General features: G+C 35.5%; 1 protein-coding gene across 1 annotated transcript; it reads left to right on the forward strand.

Annotated features, from left to right (window-relative positions):
• Positions 1-600: 600 nt before the first annotated feature.
• On the forward strand, positions 601-21884 carry ywhae2 (tyrosine 3-monooxygenase/tryptophan 5-monooxygenase activation protein, epsilon polypeptide 2). The gene is made up of 6 exons (XM_077201986.1): positions 601-861; positions 4892-5091; positions 12636-12742; positions 12902-13108; positions 15177-15313; positions 19058-21884. The coding sequence occupies exons 1-6, from the start codon at positions 798-800 to the stop codon at positions 19108-19110; spliced, it is 768 nt and encodes a 255-aa protein (XP_077058101.1). The 5' UTR covers positions 601-797; the 3' UTR covers positions 19111-21884.
• Positions 21885-22448: the final 564 nt, after the last annotated feature.

The raw sequence follows: 22448 nt of genomic DNA on the forward strand, positions 1-22448 counted from the left end.
GTTCATGATTTTTTTGTAGGTATGAAATTCCCAACAAAAAAAAAAAACAGGCATACAGTATCCACTTGATGTCACATTTAATTTTCTTTTTTCTTTTTTTTAAATTGACTGTTCATCTTTTTCTATTTCATGCACTCAAATATTGTCTTGAAAGATGTGTCTAATTGGTTGGAAACAAAGGTCCAGTCACTTCCTTCTTTTTAATGTTGTTGAATGACAAAAAAGCTTAATCTGTCATTAATTTAATGTTGATTCTGGGTTAATTGTTTAAATGCAAGTGTATGAAGACAACATTACTGTATTCTGTATTTAAAAGTGATTTTCTTTGTAGATAAGTTCCATCATTCCTTTTTATGAGTAAACAGACCAGCAAATTTGTTAAAATGATAGGAGACTTATTTGGTTTACTGGAAGATGAATAAAAAGACCCCTCTTTTATACACTTTTTTCCTTTTGTTTCTAATTTATTTGTGTGCCTTGATTTGCTGGTTTCTTTTACACATACGAAAGCTATTTTAAATGTATGTTTTGTTTTTATGTTCTTTTAAAAAAAAAAAAGGAGTATCCACTTCGTCGCGAAGGAAGTGCGCAGGACTCGCTGCGAATTTCCCGGATAGAGTTTTATCGCCATATTTAGTGCAGGGTCGCCGGCAGTGTACGAGGATTTTAAGCTGCCGTTGCTCCACTAAGTAACTCAATATAGCATATTTGTTCACTTTCCCATACCCTTCGCATCCCTCTGCACAAACAAACAACGTCGCTTACCATTTCCACCTCCTCCCGATCCCCAAGTAACCATGGCAGATCGAGAGCATTTGGTATACCAGGCTAAACTAGCAGAGCAAGCAGAGAGATACGATGGTGAGTTGATTTTTTTGTTGTTGTGGCGATTTGTGTTGTCACACATTTTGAATTGCCGCAGAGGAAGAATAAGAAGCAGATCAGGATTTCTTTGTCCTATTACTGGTAAAATTGTTGGTTGAACCCCCAAAAAACTGAGCGCTGTCTAGTCACATGCGCACGTCCAGGTGAAATGGGCAGAAATATCCGTTTGGAAAGGCCTAGACTAACTCAACCCAACCAGAGTTACATCGTTGCATTGTTACATCGTTAGGGTTTCAAACTGGGCTCCGTGAAGAGTCTAGAGAAAACTGTATTAATAAGTAATACGATTACATTAGAAGCAAGTAATAGTAAGTAAATATTTAAATTATAAATGAATAAAAGTGAATAAAATAAACGTTGTTAATAAATTAAATCAGATTAAAATAAGCATACGAATTGATATACATAAATAATTCAAATTAAGTAAATAAATATTTAACTAGAATATATTTTCTTTAATTAGAAAAATGACAAAAAGAGGTAACAATAGAAATATTTTTTTTTAGGATGGGGTCCCCCACACATCTTTCTGTGGCATCTAAAAGATTGAAAGCCCCTGATCTGAACTAACTCAACCCAACCTAAGCTTATACTGCATTGTCAATGTACCAAATTGATCTGTGCTCTCATAGCTAAGAACTGTTCAGTAAAATCTGTGAATGGTTAAATTGTAGCCTAATGGCTTGGGCTCGCCTCGCGAACTGGTTGAGATTCAAGCCGCTGGTGGAATTTGTTACCCTGCTTGTGACTTTTATCTGTGAGCATATTTTTAAAAATGCATTAAATTAGGGGTTTTCAATCTATGGACCCTCAAATATTAACATCCCGGTGCAAAATCTTAAATTGTAAAAGACCAAATGTAGCCTACACTATTACATTTTTACATTCTATTAGGGCTTGCACGATATTGAAGAAAAGTGCGATATGCGATGACTCATTAAATAATGCGATATGCGATACGATAATGCTTAAAGTGTGTAAAATAAACTTAAATTATCTTTAAAATATATTTAAAATTATATAACATGCATACATGTTTCACATTCTGTTTGCAGCAGTGTTTTACTGTATTTTAACACAAGTGTAAACCACGGGGTTTAGGGTTACAGTAGGCCTACATTAGAGTTTATTTAACAACAGAAACTGAATAATCAAATGTAAAAATTTAACACTGCTTAGTTTTCACTATATGAATTGTGTGCTTTTATTCATGACACCAGTTATTGCTAGCTGTTTAGATATGCATATCGCGATATGTACATTGTGCAGGCAGCCCTACATTATATAGACTTATTTTTTTTCTACTCACTGTATTAATGTGCTGTACTATAGATGCGTTATTTATTTTGTTGTTTTGTTCATTTTTTTAACGCATTTATTTATTTTATTCAGTTCATTTATTTTTTTAGTTTATTGTTAAAAAACAAAGAAAACATTTATAATGGTTCCCAGGCGCCAGTCTGAAAACCCCTGCACTAACGGATACATTGTTTTCATTAAACTACAAATTATCTAAATAAAAATAGACTTGGTTCAGATTTTAGGTCTGTTAACAAGTGATTTTTCTCTTTGTCTTTTATTCATGACCCCAGTTATTGCAAGATGTTGCGATATGCATATCGCGATATGTATAGTGTGGGTTGATAAATAGTGTGAGATTTTATCAAATTTCATATTTTCAATATTTTTACTGTATCAATGTTTTTGTGGACCCTTGATATTGACAAATTGTTCATTACACCCCATGCTTGAATTCAGGGCAGTGTTTTGGGTGCTTTTAATATGACACGGGGTATTAAACTATAATTTCCTATTAAAGGTGGGGTGTGTGATTTGGCAAACGACTGGCAGATTTTGAAAATACACAATTCAAATGGTCCTACCTTCTGTCCTCCAACGCTGGCCATGACTCCACCCATTCGAAGAACATGGACGCGTAATCATGCACGAGCGAAAACTCAGATGCGCGAGAGATTGTAATGACGATTTACTACTAATCATGGAACTGGCTTTACTGACGAGATGCGCATGCGTCACGAGCTTTGATTATACGCACGAACGGGGTCATGCGCGCTGGGGGGAGGGGGGTATGGTACGACCGTTTGATTGGCTGATTCCAATGATTCTAGGTGGTCTTGGAAATGATTGGCTGAAGTTTTTCGAGTCCTGCCCGTTCCACAGATGATTAAATTGCTTAATTTTCATTTCAGTGCTTCTAACTCGGTGGCTGTAAGTGGGTTAGGAATAGGATTTCAAGTTATTTAGAAAAAATGGACAAAAAAGAGAATCACATACCCCACCTTTAAATATAATTTTGAATGTTGTGTTTGGTTCTGCTTTTTCATGGATCCTTTGGATTGATAGGTTGGATAAATAGGAACTAGATTGATAAAGTTCAAGACATCTTTTGTTGTTGGCTTGACGTAGACTTAGTTAAAAGTTAAAAAATAATAATGTTTCATAAACCAATAGATAGACCACTTAGATGACTGATGAGATGAAGGAAAATGATTGTACTGCATAATAGGCTATCTTGCAGTTACAAAAGTTTGTTGTTTTTCAAGCATTTCAACAATGGATGCAGCAATAGGATTTTTTTTACCAAATACCAAATTTAACTAAACTATTTTCCGATATCGATATTTGTCACTTGTTTTGCCATTAAAATAAATTAGTTTTTGATAATGTTTTAAATTAGCAAGTTCAAAAACGCATGCATTTATCAAGGTATCCTAGTTTATTGCATAAATATCATCCAATCATTTCTATTGAACATGGTTTGGATCCATTTAACATTCATCAACAGGCCAACATAAATGCATAAATACAACGGAACAAAGATGCATTGAGAAATAAACAGGGTTTTTCAGGTAGGTCTAACAGTAGTTTTCAGGTACAGGCCTGCACTTTGGATGTGTGCGCACAAGACTTCTCACACAGTGAGTAGAACTGTGTTCTCTTTCGCGTCGTCTTGTGCTTGAATATTTAAATTTGCAATGCAAGGTTTAAAAACAAGTGCAAAGGATAAACTTTCGTGAAGATGACGCACAAGCTTGATCAGGGCAGTGAAAGTTCTGTCGATTGTCCCGAGCGTCGTTCTCGCTGGTACCGGGCGGTCCGTATTGCTGAGCCCTGCTGTATTTTGTACAGATTTTATTTTGTTTTAGCAAGTATTTAGGCCTAATTATTTTGCCAAGAAAAAAAAGTTGTATTATGGAACAGACGTTATACAACTCGGTGCCTTCACGCAGTTAATTATTAAACCATCGCTTTGTTATATCAACCCTTTTCATGCTATAGGTTTATATGCTCATGGTTTTAAATTGATAAAAAACTGTCCGATAATTATCGATGGTCGATACATCGGTGCATCTCTTTCAACATATAGGCCCGGTCACACCTAAAACCTTCACTATATTAGCATCCACTCGAATGAGCAATAACATTCGTGTGCTGCAGTTTTTGTGGTCTACCGCTTTAAATGCTTGAGCTCTTTAAAGCAGTATGGATTCTGATTGGCTGTAAATGTTTTTATCGTTCATCAGTTAGTGTTGTGTGGAGGGCTGCAAGCATTATCTTTTACATTATCTGCAATCTCTATCACTCAGCTTTATTGCTGCACATCACACTGTTGAAACTGCTGATCTGTTGTCTGGTTCTGAAATTTGTGCGGTGCAGTATTTTTGCAAACACTTCGATAGTATTTGCTAAAATTTCAATATGTCATTTTTCTATGCTGTTTCTGCTACAATGATATCTACACTTTCTGTTGTTACACAATTCATAAATATATGCCATAACAATGTAAAAAATGTCACAGACCTGGTAGTGAGATAAGGGACTCCGGTTCCTTTATTTCACTACCCAGTCTGTGACATTTGTATGTTATGGAGTACATTTATGAATTGTAACAGAAGAGCTCTGTCCTTTTTCCCTTTGATTTCCAGGTCTTTGTTGATGGGTTCCCTTTTGTTTCATTGGGGTCAATCTTCTCTCTCTGTTTCAGAAATGGTGGAGACGATGAAGAATGTTGCAGGGAAAGACATCGAGCTCACAGTAGAGGAGAGAAACCTGTTATCAGTTGCGTATAAGAATGTGATTGGTGCGCGGAGAGCTTCCTGGAGGATAATCAGCAGCATTGAGCAGAAAGAGGAGAGCAAGGGCGGAGAGGACAAACTCAAAATGATCCGAGAATACAGACAAACGGTGAGATTGCGTTTTATTTTTTATAGTTTTAGTTATCTTTCGCACCAGAGGAACATTTTCATAGTTCCTATAACTATTGGCAGAAGTACCTTCTTTTGGCATGTTTGCATTACCGGAACTGGGAACGATTTTAGTTTTAAGAATGCCATATGGGGGACTAAATAAGCTCCTACTTCTGAGTAGGGTCTAATCCAGCACAATAGGAACTATCAGTGACGTAAATGTACGTTGGTTGGCCTGAACGCATGCCATACAAAACACCAGGACCTGCCATTTTTAAAAAGCTGTGTAAACACACAGTTCACACACTCAATGAACTTAAGTAACTCCATACTCAAGTAACTCCATGGAAATGGAAAACAGGGATTATATAGCATTTTCCTGTTACCTTTGTCTGCAGTGATGTTCTTTTCTTAGCCTCAATGATATGTAGCACTGCAAATTGTCGTAGTTTTCGTCTTTCGCATAAATTATGTCGCTGTCGGCTGGTTTATTTCCCTTCAGAGTTCCTACTGCCGGTGTGAATGCTATGGAGGACCAAACCTACAGAAATTAAAAATTAATAAATAAATGAATAAATAAACAAATAAATATGCGAATACATATAAAAATAAATAAATAAATGACTATTTATACTTTTATTTCCTTATTTATGTGTAATTATATTTTTTCGACATTTATTTATTTTTTCGTTTGTTTATTTATGCATTTATTTATATTCAATTTTATTTATTTTCACATTTATTTATGTATATATGTATTTATGTCTACATTTATTTATTTATACATTTATTGCTCTAGTATGCTAATGAGGGGGGCGTGTTTTACCTAAGGCATAGCAATCGATCTCAGAGTGGCAGTACTGAAGCATTGAGGCCACAGTGACACCTTGTGGTGTGACCAAACAATACGCAAGAGTTTTGTGGACGCGACTTCACAGGTCATGCAGGAAATCATGGCCGTAAAACATCAGCAGGTCGGGATTTCTAGAATGTCTGGGCACACATGAACAGAATCCGTAGATAACAGACACGGAAGCGCATCAAATTATCCACTATTAACCAAATTTTATTACATGCATTGTAGATCCGTACACAGAAGCTAACTGCATTTTTAATGTAGCCTATCTTCCAAAAACAATGTTGACAGCAACAAACTTTTCCATAAAGAGGTAAATAAGGTAAATAAAGAGAAAATAAACAAATGAATTAAAAATATTATAATTTAAATAATTGAAAGAACAACATTATAGTATTACAACATTACAATTATAATATTTTAATTCATTTATTTATTTTCTCTTCCTTGCCTTTCATGGTTGTAAATATGATTTGAGACTTCATTGCTGTTATTTATTGTAATTTGCAACTACGTGGGCCTTTTGAGAATTGTAAAAAATTACAATTTTGTTAATAGCCTATTGTTTGTTCAATGCCTATTTTGTATGTAAATTGGTTTATTTCTCAAAAAAAAAATTTCCTTCCGCCACCTCGCAAACAACAAAATTAATAAATAAATGCCAATTAAAAATGGTGTAAAAAAGCCTATGTATATGATACTTTTATTATATAACATAATATGATATACTAGCACACGGGAAGAGTGTTGAAAAATACTTTTTCTTTATTTTTTGCTGTTTCTTCAGAAAAAGAAAAAAAGTTCCAAACTCCACAGAACCGCTGCGCCTCTAAGCAACACGTGGTGTTTTCTTACTGAACGAATCAGTAGCCTATTTGAACGAATTGTCTGAATTAATGATTGAACTCACTCGTTAAGACGGTGGCCTAGTGGCTGTTTTAGTTTCATACTTAAAAGTATAATTTCATCGATTCTATCATTAAATATTTTAATATGCAAAATATTATATTAAAAGATGAATCTCATAACATTATTTACGCAACTGTAATTGCAGTGTAAATGCATCCATGGCTCCTCTGCATTAACAGTCTGTGTAAATAATATCTAATGCCATTCAGAGTCAGCGTCAGTCCCACATCTGCAGTGTGAAGATGGATTTTGTTGAAACTGATTTTACTGGTGACAGCCCTATAGTAGTGCCTTATTAACTGAATTGATCAGTTAAACTTAAAGGTGCAGTGTGTGACTTTTAGCGACATCTAGCGGTTCGGTTGCGAGTTTACACTAAGGGCTCAGCCCACTGCTCACCCTCCCTTTCGAAGAAGCTAGCGTGTCTCAAACGGGACAAACATCGTCGTCTGAGACGGCAGAGAATAGCCAGAGTAAACCACGTTTCTGTACCACAGTCCATTATAAACCACATCATGGATAAAGTTTACAAAGCCATAGTCAGTAGGGGTGGTTAATCTGTCTGATTTCCCGATTCGATTACGATTATTGAAGTCCCGATTCGATGACAGTCAATTTTCGATTATTAACGATTCTCGATTAGCGATTATTGATTTTCCATTTCACATCAGTAAACGAAAATACACTACAAAGTGATTGCAGTATTAAAAAAAGTCAGCTGCTGAATTACTCAACTCTTTTATTGAGTAACAACAACTCAAAGCACTTTCAGTGTCGTGTAGTTATAACTTAAGAATTATTTGTATGTAGCTTATGTTCTGTAGAACACAGAAATGAATACATCACATTGTGTTGTGACTCATCAAGTTGAACTAAACAATAACAAATAAATGAAAGGCTTATTTCCTTTAGGAAGTAGATCAGAACCAACATACTGTAGAAATTGGACAATTTTCTTCTAGAAAGACAAGGTGTTGTTCAGGTGGAGGAAGACTGTAGGTTGCAGTCGAAACATATCAAGGTAAAGAAAAGGTTTTCTCTCCACCTGAACACCTTTCTAGAAGAAAATTGTCCAATTTAATCATTAAGAAGACAAAATGAACATTTTTGAACAACTTACTGTAACTTCAGTAACACCTATAGGCCTGTCATGATAACAAATCTTGCTGGGCGATAAATTGTCCAAGAAATTATTGCGATAAACGATAATATTGATGATAAAGTCGTTCTGAGACCATTTTCTTCTAAAATAATGATAATGGCATAATAATGAAGGTACACCTTTCAATGATCAATAAACTTTTATTTCTAAAGACTATTTAAATGAACAAAACAACCAAAAACAATAAAAGCAATGGACTCTGTCTCTGTTAACAAAAAATGCACTTACCAATGTGTGATTTCTGTTCACACTGAGAATCATATCATGTACTGTGTGAGCATGCGTCTCAGATGAGTGTGTGTGTGTGTGTGTGTGTGTGTGTGTGTGTGTGTGTGTGTGTGTGTGTGTGTGTGTGTGTGTGCGCGTGCCTGCTCGCGTCTCATATGAATATGTGCACGGAGAGTTTGTGTGTGTTCCGTCTCATTGAGTTTGTCCGCGAGTTTGTGTCTCCGTCTCATTGAGTTTGTGCGCGAGTTTGTGTGTGTGTGTGTGCTAGCGTCAGTATGTGCGTGGAGAGTTTGTGTGTGCCACGCGTGTCTCATATGAGTAGGCTATGTGCGTGGAGAGTTTGTATGTGCGCGCATCTCGTGTGTGTAGAGTTTGCGTGTATGTGCGTATATACATGTATGTTTGACTACTTAATATATGTGTTTGCAAGTGTTTCATATATGTGTGCGTGAATCAAGTTTGATATAAGCCCTAAACGGCGCCTCATATGAGGGTAAGAGAGAGCGCGCGCGAGAGAGAGGAACGAGCGAGAGGTAGTGCTTGCGCTACGGCGCTCTGCAATCAAATACGATTGTAAATAGGCTCAAACAGGCTTTTACACACCTGCTCTAACTCGCTCTGGCTGGTTACACCCATAGACTGTAAAAAATATGGACAAAGCGTCTGTGACGTCACCCATAGACTTTCTGAAGAACGGTTTTGAAGCCGTTTATGGGGGGTATGGGCGGCGCCATCTTGGAAAATCTTGGGAAATCCTAACCCCGCCCACCTTCTGGCCAACCCATATGAGTTTCGTGCCTGCTTGGGGCTGTACAAATCGCCACACAATTGAAAACAAGTCTCGATGAATTATCTTTCACAAGCAAGACTGTACATTTGTTTCTGGTTGTATTTGGTCATGATATAAATAATAATAGTAATGTTCAGAGGAGAAAAGCCGCGAAATTTAAAAATACTACTGTTATTGTGTCACGAAATGTAGTTTTAATAGTTTTTCAGTCGACAATGTAGTTGTTTAAAGCTAAAATCTGTGGTTTATTTATAAAGATAGAGCCTACTTAAAAATTTGATCTGACGTTTTCGGAGTTGAGATCCAGGGATCAGCGCGCGCTCAGCGCTCATGTACCCCGCCTGGAACAGCCTTACCTCGGCTACTGCTTCTGACGTGTGCCGCTGGCTCTGATGTCTTTAGTCTAGTGGTTGAACATGAGATATAATTCGTCTTGTGTATATCTAACGGGCGAATCTTTGGTCTCACAAAAAGAGACGGTGGTGACATTTTATTTTATAAAGCCTATGTAGCAATATTTTAAATGTTATGTTACATTTATTCATTTGGCAGACGCATTTACAGTGTTTCAAACGTCAGTTATAACCATAGGTAAAGTAAGTTACCTCGGACGCTATCTTATCTGAGGCGATTTAATGCTAACTGTTGCAGTGCCACTGCCCACAAACATTGACGCTAAATTGTGCTAACTACGTGAAATAGTGGTGGAATTTCACTTAACGTTACCGGAAAAAATGAAGCGAAGTCCTCCTACAGTGTCGGTTAGTGTAGTTTATAGCAGAGCAACCAATTTTATGTACGATATTTCAAAACAAATGTTCAGAAAGGATACAGAGGTGGTATGATGTGTTGTGTCAGATCATGGCCGAGACATCAAATTTCAGGAATTCCACTAGGCGCAGCACGTTATCAGCTGTCAATCAAGCTGTCAATCAAAGTTAACCACGCCCTTATTTGTCATACATTTTATATCTAAATACGATCTAAACTAACGAGTTAGAAAAAAATTCACCTCCCTCACAGTTGTCAGGCACAACCTATCGAAAAATACAATAAAAGTCCATGGGACCAACCTGTAAAAACATGAATTTATGCTGTGAAAACGGACATTTTAACATGGAGTCTATGGACATTTGCTCCCTTTTGGGACCTGCCCCTAGTGGATTTTCGGTGTATTGCAGTTTTTCGCACTTCCGGGTAGGCTTCATTTTTCAGATTAGAATGTTGCCGCTTGGTTACACCATATACAGTGCGTTACACGCGCTTGCTAACTGGAACTGGGCGCGTTCGTGACGTTCAACTTCCGGTATAACATTTTTTACAAAATAAAAGAATGCATTTTTTAAAAAAAATTAATAAAAAATAGATTTTTGAAGATTTAATAATCGATTCATACTCGTCCATAACATATTCGCGATTAATCAATAATCGATTTTTTTCACCACCCCTAATAGTCAGGTGAGGATCAAGGGTCTTAATATATAATATAATAATAGTAATTAGTTGATTGTCTCACGAACGTAACCAGCACATTTCTCCCCACATAGCAAACCCATAATACAGCGAGGGAGAAGAACCACATGAAACTATGCAACTATATATTTTTTCTAACAGGGTAGTAAAAGTTTAGCTGGCTAATATGAGCTGTTACTGTGGCTGAGCTGGTTAAAGCGTAAAGCCTTGTTTAAACTCGACGCGTCCGCATGAGCCCAAAGGTGCGTGCGGCAAAAATGACGTGATTGTAACAGCGCGCGCGCCTCGCATCCCCTAGACACCATTTACTACACACAATAGGCTTTTTTCTCTGATTTTGGAAACTCGATCGACTTAAAATGCTTCCAAGATCGACGGGTTGGTGATTCCTGTAACTGTTTTGCGGTCAATGACAAGAGTACTAATCAGCTGTCTCACGAACTTAACCAGCACATTTATCCCCACATAGCAAAGCCATAACACAGCGAGGGAGAAGAATTAAGTTACATGAAAGAATCCAACTACATATTTTACACCACTGACAAGGGAAAAGTCACTACTCACGGTGTTTATGGCTAGCTTCTAGCTTTCTGCAGCTTCTCTTTCAAGGTTGTGACGAAACGCGCTCTGTAGCACTGTTTGTTCGCTGTCGGCTACGGTAGAAACATGACGTCACAATATGTCGACCTTCATAGAAGGGGATTCCCCCGCCTATGTAGATATAAATGCCTCATTCTAAGGTAATAAAAACATTACGGTTTATTAAGTAAGTTCTTTATACACCACTGAACACATAGTTATGGATGTCATATTGCATTTCTGTTAATAGATACTCAAAATGTTTACACATTGCACCTTTAAGGACTTGTAGGCTACATGATGATGCATATAGCCTATAATAAGGTTTTTAAAAAATGCCCCAGGAAATTAATTTATAGCAGAAATTTCACCTCTTTATGGAAAAGTTTGTTGCTGTCAACATTGTTTTTGGAAGATAGGCTACATTAAAAATGCAGTTAGCTTCTGTGTACGGATCTACAATGCATGTAATAAAATTTGGTTAATAGTGGATAATTTGATGCGCTTCCGTGTCTGTTATCTACGGATTCTGTTCATGGGTGCCCAGACATTTTAGAAATCCCGACCTGCTGATGTTTTACGGCCATGTCCGGAATAAAGAGTAGGCCTATGTATGATAAACCTATATAGCTATATACAGTTAGGGCATATTAAAGGACATAAATCATGTTATAAGATTTTGGCCATATTGCCCATCTCTAAGTCATTTATTTCCTGCATGACCTGTAAAGTCACGTCCACAAACCTCTTGTGTATTGTTTGGTCACACCACAAGGTGTCACTGTGGCCTCAATGCTTCAGTACTGCCACTCTGAGATCGATTGCTATGCCTTAGGTAAAACACGCCCCCCTCATTAGCATACTAGAGCAATAAATGTATAAATAAATAAATGCATAAATAAATAAATGTATAAATAAATAAATGTATAGATAAATAAATGTAGACATAAATACATATATACATAAATAAATGTGAAAATAAATAAAATTGAAAATAAATGCATAAATAAATAAATGAAAAAATAAATAAATGTGGAAAAAATATGATTATACATAAATAGGGAAATAAAAGTATAAATAGTCATTTATTTATTTATTTTTACATTTATTCATTTATTCATTTTTAATTTCTGCAGGTTTGGTCCTCCATAGAATGCAACCAGGAACATTTTGTTCTCGGGGAACCACCCTGGTAGCGATTTCCTACAACTACCCGGTGCAAAGAACCTTTCAGTGATCATTTCTTAAAGGGGAACTTGGCAACTCTAGCCGTTTCTTTGCTGATTTTCACTTTTGTTGTCGCGTGTTTTCTCAACGAGTTCCCCCTACAGCTGTGAGGCATATATTTCACAACACTGTCGTAAAAAAACCTCCCCCTTTCTACCGCTGCTCATGGGCATTTGTTATTATCATTTGTTATTTGTAGACACAGTGTTACATGGTGTCTTGTGAAAGGCTTTTAGGCTGTTTTTTATTTTATTTCATCTAGTCTAGGTATACTTGATGCCATAATTAATATGCCATTTCTTATCATTCCCTTTGCAGGTTGAGAATGAGCTGAAATCTATTTGTAATGACATACTGGATGTACTGGACAAACACCTCATTCCTGCAGCCAACACAGGAGAATCCAAAGTTTTCTACTACAAAATGTAGGTGTTTGACAAATCAAAGTACATGCATTCAGAACATCATCGGTCTCCTACACAACAGTTAAATGGGCAAGGGTCAGAGTGTTCAGTATTTAACATAAAATGCAAATTTTATGAATCTTTTCACCCACACTTGTTTACTTGTGTGTGTGTTTGCAGGAAGGGTGACTACCACAGGTACCTAGCAGAGTTTGCCACAGGTAATGACAGGAAGGAAGCAGCAGAGAACAGTTTGGTGGCGTATAAAGCTGCCAGTGACATTGCCATGATTGAGCTCCCACCCACACATCCCATCCGGCTCGGCCTAGCACTCAACTTCTCGGTCTTTTACTACGAGATCCTTAACTCCCCCGACCGCGCATGCAGGTTGGTTTTTTTCTTTTTCTCCTCATCTCACTTAAAACGTGCAATGTTTGTTTGATAAACTTCTAGGGCTGCACCCTAATAGTCGACAATACGTTATTCGAAGAGAAGAGGTTTGTCGACCAAATTTAAATTAGTCTGTTAGTCGCAGAAAAAAAATACCTCCTCAGGAATTGTCACACAGACAGATCGTTAACGGCGCTTCATTTATATTTTGAAGGCTCATTATTATGGTATTTATCTACATTATGTAGAACAATGTTACATAACATATTTTTTCGCAGCACTGAAACTCAAACCATTTTCTGATGCCCCATCCACCCCACCCAGTATATATTTAAGTAATTAAATTAATATATCATAAATGTGCAAGTATAACGGCTTAAATGAATGACTACTAGTAGATTAGAAAAATCTTTAATAGGGGGCAACCCTAAAAATGTTATTTTTCCCCAGATTAATATGCATTGACAGCTATGGCTAAGCACTGTTTTTTTGTCATTTACATCTATTTATTTATTTATTTATTTATACTTCTATATATTTTATTCATATTTATTTTATCTAAATGAGAAATGTTGCCTAGGAAAATGACTGAAATAAAATAAGTTTAGGTTTTTTGTATTTTTTATTTTTCAGTTGATGTTTATTTCCAAGTAATGAACATAAAAAAGAAGCTTGATTTAAATATTAGATTATTTGGCATTCTAAATCTAAATATGATCACATTGCTGAAATATTTGCATATTAGGCCCTGTTTACACCTGGTATTAAGATGCGATTTGGTCGATCGGATCACAAGTGGACGGTGCTACATACATGTGTAAACAGGGTCTAAAATGTTTTGAGCTTGTCCACTTTCGACCAGTTAAACTCATTAGACTGGATTGCTTTCGTAGTGTAAACGCTCATGTGGTCAAAGTCCCTTTCGAGGAAAGTGTTCACCCGACAGCCATATTTGCAACACCTCCGGGCAGCTATTTCGGGCATCCAAAACCAAGTCCAATCTATTTGATTGGAGGAATCCTGAAATCTCAAAAAACTGCTTGCCAAACTCACAAAATAAATAACATAGGCTATTTCAAATCAGCAACAAAATCTGACATGAATTGTTCCATAAATGTTGTTTCTAATGCTCAAATAGTGTTAAAAAAGCTTGTTTTTCAGGCTAGACAAGCCAAGCGATTGGCTCTTTTACTTAGAAGGCGGGACACATTCCACCATATTGCGTGTTGCAGTTTCTCCCATTCATAAGTTATAGGAGTGAACCTTCTTTCTATATCTATAGTTTTTGATGTGGTCGAATGTGTTCGAACAGCTGCAGAAATCAACTTCTCTTCGTCTACTGACACATTCTTCACGTTATGTGAAGCACGTTAGCCAGACGGGATTTAAACTTTGTTGCCTGAAAAACAGAGTTTGGTTTGAAGACAAAAAACATACCAGGCACAATGTTTCTCTCACCATTCCTGATTTCTAACAAGCACTCTTGCGGCAATCAGAGCAGAAACGAAAGTGCTGCTCTTCGTATGTGTTTCCGACGTCTCCGGTCATGTTTATATGTAAATTACACAAGCTTTTGTCCATTAGATAGAGAGATCAGAAAAAGCCCATACATTTACCCGCTCATAGACTCTCCCCTCAAAGAAATCAGGACAGAAATGGTTGAAAGTGGACAAAAGAGACGGATCCGTCGACCAAAAAGTATCTTAATACCAGGTTTAAACATGGGCTTGGATACTCAACAGCTGGTACTCAATATCTTTTACTTAAGGCCTGTGAGTATTGATATATATATATATATATATATATATATATATATATAATTATTTTAACCATGATGCATTTCATGATTCCCCAAGTTTCAAGAACTGTATGTTTAATAAAAACAAGTTATTGAGAAAAATAAATAAAAAAAATTCAGTCTAGATCTTTATTTTATGTAATATTTTTAGCATTTCATTTAGAGTTATATCATTTTAATTGAATACATCATCCTGTAGCCTCCTGGTTAAGAACCTCTACCTTATAGGAAAACCCCAGTCTGACTCTCCACTCGCTCCTCCAACAGGTTGGCGAAGGCAGCGTTTGATGATGCGATTGCTGAGCTGGACACACTGAGTGAGGACAGTTACAAGGACTCTACACTCATCATGCAGCTGTTACGGGACAACCTGACACTGTGGACTTCAGACATGCAGGGAGATGGTGAGACATACACACCTTAGAGAAGGGAAAGCTACTTTGCCAATGGCCATAGTAGACGGAAGCAAACACTGTGAGATGCCGAATTAATTATAACCTTATTAGATATTATTATAATAAGATAAAATTCTGAATTGCACAGTGCAGTCAGTCCCTGAGGTACTTTACCAATTAAGAAAATGATATTTGCATTGTCAGTAAAATTAAACATTTTTGAGGTTAACAGACCTGAAATTGGTGCGGTGATAAGATTTTTAAAATTAAGAGATCAAGTTCAAATTGTCTTTACCTATTTAAAAGCAACAGGTTTGTGTTTGATAAGATGAGTATCTGTAACTAGTCAGAACACTGCCTGAGTGATCGTCACAAAGATAGATTCCGTAAAACAACTATTAAATATCAAATTATTGGATTGTAATATTACTATTTTTCTGAGGAAATTGTGTCGGTATCTTTGAAAAGGTTTTTAATCAAGTTGTAGCCTAGCATTTGAAGGAAAAAGGAGTCTTGCATATCTTTAGTTTCTATTTTAATTAAAGTCCCTCTGTGGTGAAAATCAAGCTTTTACTGTTGTTTGTCTATTTGGTGTTTTTAATATGCTTTAAGACAAACCATGTGCAAATTCATAAATAAACACCATTGCTGTTTTTAATATGCTTTAAGACAAACCATGTGCAAATTCATAAATAGTGAATACTGAGTATTTTCTCCTCAAAACTGCCGTGAACCAAAGACAGTCTCATAAACGGTTTGAAATCCCCCGTTCTCTACGTCAGTGGTTCCCAACCTTTTTTTGTCTGAGACCCCCTTTTTCCCAAGAAAATATTCTAGGGCACCTCTTCACATTTAATGGTATTGTTGCTCTTGTAAACTTGCAGCAAGGATGACAAAATGTTTTGTTTTTAAACAAACAGTATGTTTATTACTATAGCAAGATTAGTTTATGCACAAATAATACCGTATAATATTGAAAATACTATAACAAAAACATCAGTAGGCCATTTGTAATTTAAAAACGTAGCCTATTAATTGGACCTATTTGAAATGCAATAACAATAATATCAGCATTCACACTGGTGTTTAGGGAAAAAAGAATTGATATAGGCTATTAAAAAATGACTGGTGTCTGAGACCTCAATACATGTTATTTGTGAGGCTTTATCAATCAGTGTGAGGATTGTGTCATTATGTCTATGACGAGTCTCACAGGCACCGCAGAACCAGTGTTAAAAACACTTATTATAGGTGTACCATAGTAGACTCAGGATAAGACAAAAACACGGTTTGGAAAATGGATTCATGATGTACTCGCTCATTATATAAATATAATACATTTTGAACACAAAAAAGTTACAGACTGCTGCTTTAAAGCTCACTGTTCAACACTTTTCAAAATATGACGCAACCCCCCAAAGAGCTCGCTGAGGCCCCCTTGTGGGCCGAGACCCCCCTGTTGGGAATCGATGCTCTACGTCACAAATGTAACCAATCACGTCAACATTAGGGTGGGCTTTTGTATATCATTAACTATACTCCATCAGGTGAGTCTCAAGAAAAGCCTGGTTATCACGATATATTTTTCTGTTGAGATGAAAAATCGGGTACATTTAGCAATATAGCGGATGAATTAGGGATATGATGTTGATGTATGTAATGATAAACTACATGCCTTTTCCCGCTGATTTTCAAAGCGTTTCAAAGGATGCTGATTTTTTTTAAGGCAGCTGTCAGACTCTGAGATGGAGAACGGGAACGTGGTTTGTGTAACATTAGCAACACGTTATTAGCTATTTGATAACGCAGTCAAGCAAAAGGCTAATCATATTAATAACCGTTATGTGACTTGTAGACAAGCCTGTATAATTCACTCTTCCACTTCTTCCTCTGAATCGGTTTCTGGTTTAAACGTATATGGCTGAATTAAACCAGTATTCCCACTTGTAACTTGAGTAAAGTTGATCGAGTGGATCTCTGAGCTGGTGTGAGTGAGTGGAGGCGGTGCTAATTTACATATTCATGGCTACACGTAATCTAAGTAAAGCAACTGTGTAGAGTTACATTTATGCTATTTTAAGGCATGAATTTTTTTTCAAACTTTTGAAAATGTAATTTTGGTGATCAAAGATGAGTTTTAAAGGAATAGTACACTTTTTAAAAAACTTTTGCTGATAATTTACTCACCCCCATGTCAATCAAGATGTCCATGTTTTTCTTTCTTCAGTCGAAAAGAAATGAAGGTTTTTGATGAAAACATTCCAGGCTTTTTCTCCATATAATGGACTTCACTGGGTACCAAACGGTCCAAGGTCCAAATGACAGTTTCAGTGCAGCTTCAAATGGCTTTAAACGACACCAGACGATGCATAAGGGTCTTATCTAGCGAAACGATCGGTTTTCAAAAATAAATAAAAAAGTTTTTTTTTTTTAAATGTTCGTGACTCTCCTGTTCGAACTCGTTGAATGAACGAAATGACTCGAAAAAAGACTCGTTCAAAATTAACAAATATTTTTTTGAGTCATTTCGTTCGTTGAATGAACGAAATGACTCGAAAAAAGATTTGTTCATTTTGATGAACGAGTTCGAACAGGAGAGTCACAAACGTGCATCACAGAACAGAGCAAGGCGAGCATTTGTGCTTATAAAACTTCAACTTTTGTATTTATTTTTGAAATGACCGATCGTTTCGCAAGATAAGACCCTTATGCATCGTCTGGTGTCGTTTAAAGCCATTTGAAGCTGCGCTGAAACTGTCATTTGGACCTTGAACCGTTTGGTACCCAATGAAGTCCATTATATGGAGAAAAAGCCTGGAATGTTTTCATCAAAAACCTTAATTTCTTTTCGACTGAAGAAAGAAAGACATGGACATCTTGGATGACATGGGGGTGAGTAAATTATCAGCAAAAGTTTTTTAAAAAGTGAATTACTCCTTTAAGAGAGACAAGTATTGACTACAGGGGGACTTTTAACTCAAGTATGCTTTTCGTCATGATGAAAGAAACGGGCATGGAGTTAATAACAAACAGACAATTAAATAAAGTTATTATTAGGCTAGAAAAGGTTGTATTGATTCAATTATTTTCCATAAATATAGCATTATTGTCATTGTTTATTATTTTATTCTGTTGATTCCCTTTTTTTAAGAAAAAAGGATCTTAAATATATCTTTAGTTTCTATAATTTCCTTTAAATTATAGTTGGTCATTTTTAATAACTCAAGTATTGTTTTTGTCATGAACAAAGAAACATGGTGGTATGGTGTTTAAAAAAAACTATTTATTAAAATGAATAAGTACTTATTTATTCTTATTTATTAAAAAATAAAAGTTAGCGTTAGAAAAGATTGCATTGGTTTATTAATATTACTATTTTTATGGATCGTAATTACCCATTGACTAATGTTGTTTCTAATAAGCACATTTAAAAGGTTAGTTCACCCAAAAATGAAAATGCTGTCATTAATTACACCCTCATGTCGATCCAAACCTGTAACACAAATGAAGATATTTTTAATAAAATCTGAGCCAGTTCTGTACTCTCCATAGACAGATACACAGCTACCACTTAGACGCTTCAAAAAGTTACTAAAAAGATCGAAAAATGAATCCATATGAATCAAGCGGTTTAGTCCAAATTGACATGGACATTTTTGTCATCTATGTACCTGTGTGTAACTTTTTTTAAATGAGGCTTAAAAAAGGGTTAAACTGAATGCCACTATAATAACAGACTCTTTGTTTTTTCAGGTGAAGAACAAACTAAACCAGCACAGCCAGATGCTGAGGAAGAAAAGCAGTGAGATGTGTCCGCCAACATACTAAACCTTTTCTCTCTCTCTCTCTCTCTCTCTCTCTCTCTCTCTCTCTCTCTCTCTCTCTCTCTCTCTCTCTCTCTCTCTCTCTCTCTCTCTCTCTCTCTCTCTCTCTCTCTCTCTCTCTCTCTCTCTCTCTCTCTCTCTCTCTCTCTCTCTCTCTCTCTCTCTCTCTCTCTCTCTCTCTCTCTCTCTCTCTCTCTCTCTCTCTCTCTCTCTGTCTGTCTGTCTGTCTGTCTGTTGCTCTCTCTTTCTCATTCATCCCTGCCCTCAGGGAACCACATGGTGTCATAGAGAAGAGTTCAGATGCTGAATGCTGTTGTCTATCCTCGTTTATCACTTTATCTGTCTGTCTTTTTTCCTCTCTCGCTTTTCTCCTTGTTTCGTACCTTTGATCTCATCTATCTGACCATCTACACGAGTTGGGGTCATTGAGAGTTTTCTCTTATGTTCACCAAGGCTTCTGCTTATTGGATCAAAAGTACTGTAAAAAATGTAATACTGTGAGAAATTATTACAATTTAAAATAACCGTTGTCCATTTAAATATATTTTAAGTTGTAATTTATTCCTGCGATGCAAAGCTGAATTTTCATCATCATTACTCCAGTCTTCAGTGTCACATGATCCTTCTGAAATCATTCTAATATGCTGATTTGCTGCTTCATTAACATTATTAGTGCTCGATTATTAATAACGGTTCTTATTACCGATGTTGAATACAGTTGTGCTGCTTCACATTTTTGTGGAAACCACAATACAATTTTACAGGATTCTTAAAATGCTGTTCATTTGAACTTTGTTCAAAGAATCCTGAAAAAAATGTATTGTGGTTTTCACAAAAACATGAAGCAGCACAAATGTTTTCAACATCGATAATAAGAACCGTTATTAATAACTGAGCACTACTAATATTAATGGAGGAGAAAATCAGCATATTAGAATGATTTCAGGAGGATCATGTGACACTGAATGATGATGATAAATTCAGCTTTGCAGGAATAAATTACTTTTTTTCAATTTCTTTTTTCTTTTTTTTATATATTTAAATTAAAACCAGTTCTTTTAAATCATAGTAATATTTAATTTTCCCCCCAGTATTTTTGATCAGATAAATGTAGCCATGGTGAGCAGAAGAGACTTCTTTCAAAAAAATCTTCAAATCTTAACGACCCCAAACTTGTTAAGCGGTAGTGCACATTTTTAGAAGGTTTTAGGGGTTTCATTTGATTTTTTTTTTTTTTTTTAAATCTTAAGCATTTTTTAATAAACTATTCACTTAGATCTTTATATGATTATTTGATGCCAGAATGGAGAGTTTCCTCTAAGGTTTGGCTTTACTACCTGATGTGAACTTCCTTGAGAATCACACTTTTAAATTCGCTTTGGCTTATTTCTTTATTAGTGTTATTTTGTCGATTGTTGGGTTGAGCTCAATGGCAATTATTGGAGATGTTTATTTTTAGAAGCTTTTTTGAGGTCGGCTGAGAGTAAAAAAAAAAAAAAAAAACCTCAAGCTGCGTATCGTAATTTGGCCTCAAAAACATTTTGCCCTCCTTTTCTAAAGTGATGGATTTTGTCAGAAAGTTCTCTGTCTGTGGTATGGTGTCCTGTGGTTTGTTACAGTAAGTAACTATACGCTTTTTATAAATGAATGCAACTCTCGCCTCACCGTTATTTGAAATGTTGCTGCTGCAGAAATATTTCTATAAAGCTGTTGTCAAAGCTTTTGTGCTTTGCCTCAGAGGCTTTTTGTGTTTTAAGGCAGGAAAAAAAAAGAGAAAGATCTTTCTCAAGATCAGATGCAAAACAAGCAAGATGCATTTGTGTTTTTCTTCAATAGACTAGTTGGGGATTTTGGTAAGACTTTACAATGGGGTTTCATTTAACATTAGTTAACTACATTATTTAACATAAACCAACAATAAACGATAATTCTACAGCATTTATTCATCTTAGGTAATGTTTATTTGAACATTTACCATAACATTTTTGTTAAGATTAGTTAATAGTTGGATAGTTCACCCAAAAATTAAAAATTTGTCATTATTTACTCAATAAATGATGGGGTCCATCAACTGTTTGGGTTACCCATGTTCTTCAAAATATCTTTTTGTGTTCAGCAGAACAAAAGAAATTCATACAGGTTTTGAACAACATGAGGGTAAATTATAACAATAATTTTTATTCTTGGGTGACTATGAACTCTGAACCAACGTAAACAATCAAATAAACAATTGTACTTTTTACTAACATTAACAAAGTTTAATAAAAGCTATAAAATCATTTGGTTACACTTTAAATGTCCTTGTTACAGTGCAATATTGATAAATGTTGTCTTACTATAGGTTTAGGGTTAATTGCTCGAATTTATGCATAATGTACTGTTAATGCTATAGTATGTAAATGTAACATGCAACAAGGATGCTGTAAAATAAAGTGTGACACTCGTTTGCTCATTGCTAGTGCATGTTAGATAATGCATTAACTAATGTTAACACATATGACACCTTATTGTAAAGTGTTACCGGGATTTCATTTCTTCGTGTATCTACTCTCATTCTGACTCTTTCTCTCTTCAGTCTGCATCGTCATGTATTTCTTCTGTTCAGTACATGTAACTTGAATCTGATTTGTACTGTTTATTCTGCCTGAAGCCAACAAACACCTGTCTTCTTATGGAGACACAGCATGAGATCGACTCGACCTTCCGAATAAATCAAGACTAAATAAACGAATTAATAAAACACTATCTTAACCTTTCTCTTTGTTTTAATTGATTTATTGGAGTCAAGGACGCTTATTTATAAAGGCTGATAAAAATGAAAAAAATACTGTTAGTATACAGTCAAACCTAAATTTATTCAGACACCTTGTTATCCTCATTTACATAAATTAACTATAGTGTCCTTCACCCACTAGATTATATTTTATATTTAGTGTCTGAATGATTTTTGATTTGACTGTGTGCTCCTCCATTAGTGACTATCCTGAGTTGTGATTTGAAAGGCAGTAGACTGGAACCAGGGTTATTATAGTTAACTTCAACTAAAACCATTAAGAACCCATTTTTGTTACTTGAAATAAAATGTCTGTATGTATGTATATATATATATATTTGTATGTATATATATATATATATATATATATATATATATATATATATATATATACATAACTTGATGTATTGAAATAATAACTGAAATAAAAATTACAGACATTTAAAATAATTAAACACAAAAATTGCATTTTTTTTTAAATTGCAATTCTGACTTTTTTTTTTAAATTATGATTATTTCTCATAATTCTGAGTTGATAACTTGCAAT

This window comes from Siphateles boraxobius, unplaced genomic scaffold (assembly GCF_051911475.1).
Source record: "Siphateles boraxobius isolate OS27281-9 unplaced genomic scaffold, OSU_SipBor_1 48, whole genome shotgun sequence".
Taxonomy (NCBI): Eukaryota; Metazoa; Chordata; class Actinopteri; order Cypriniformes; family Leuciscidae; genus Siphateles; species Siphateles boraxobius.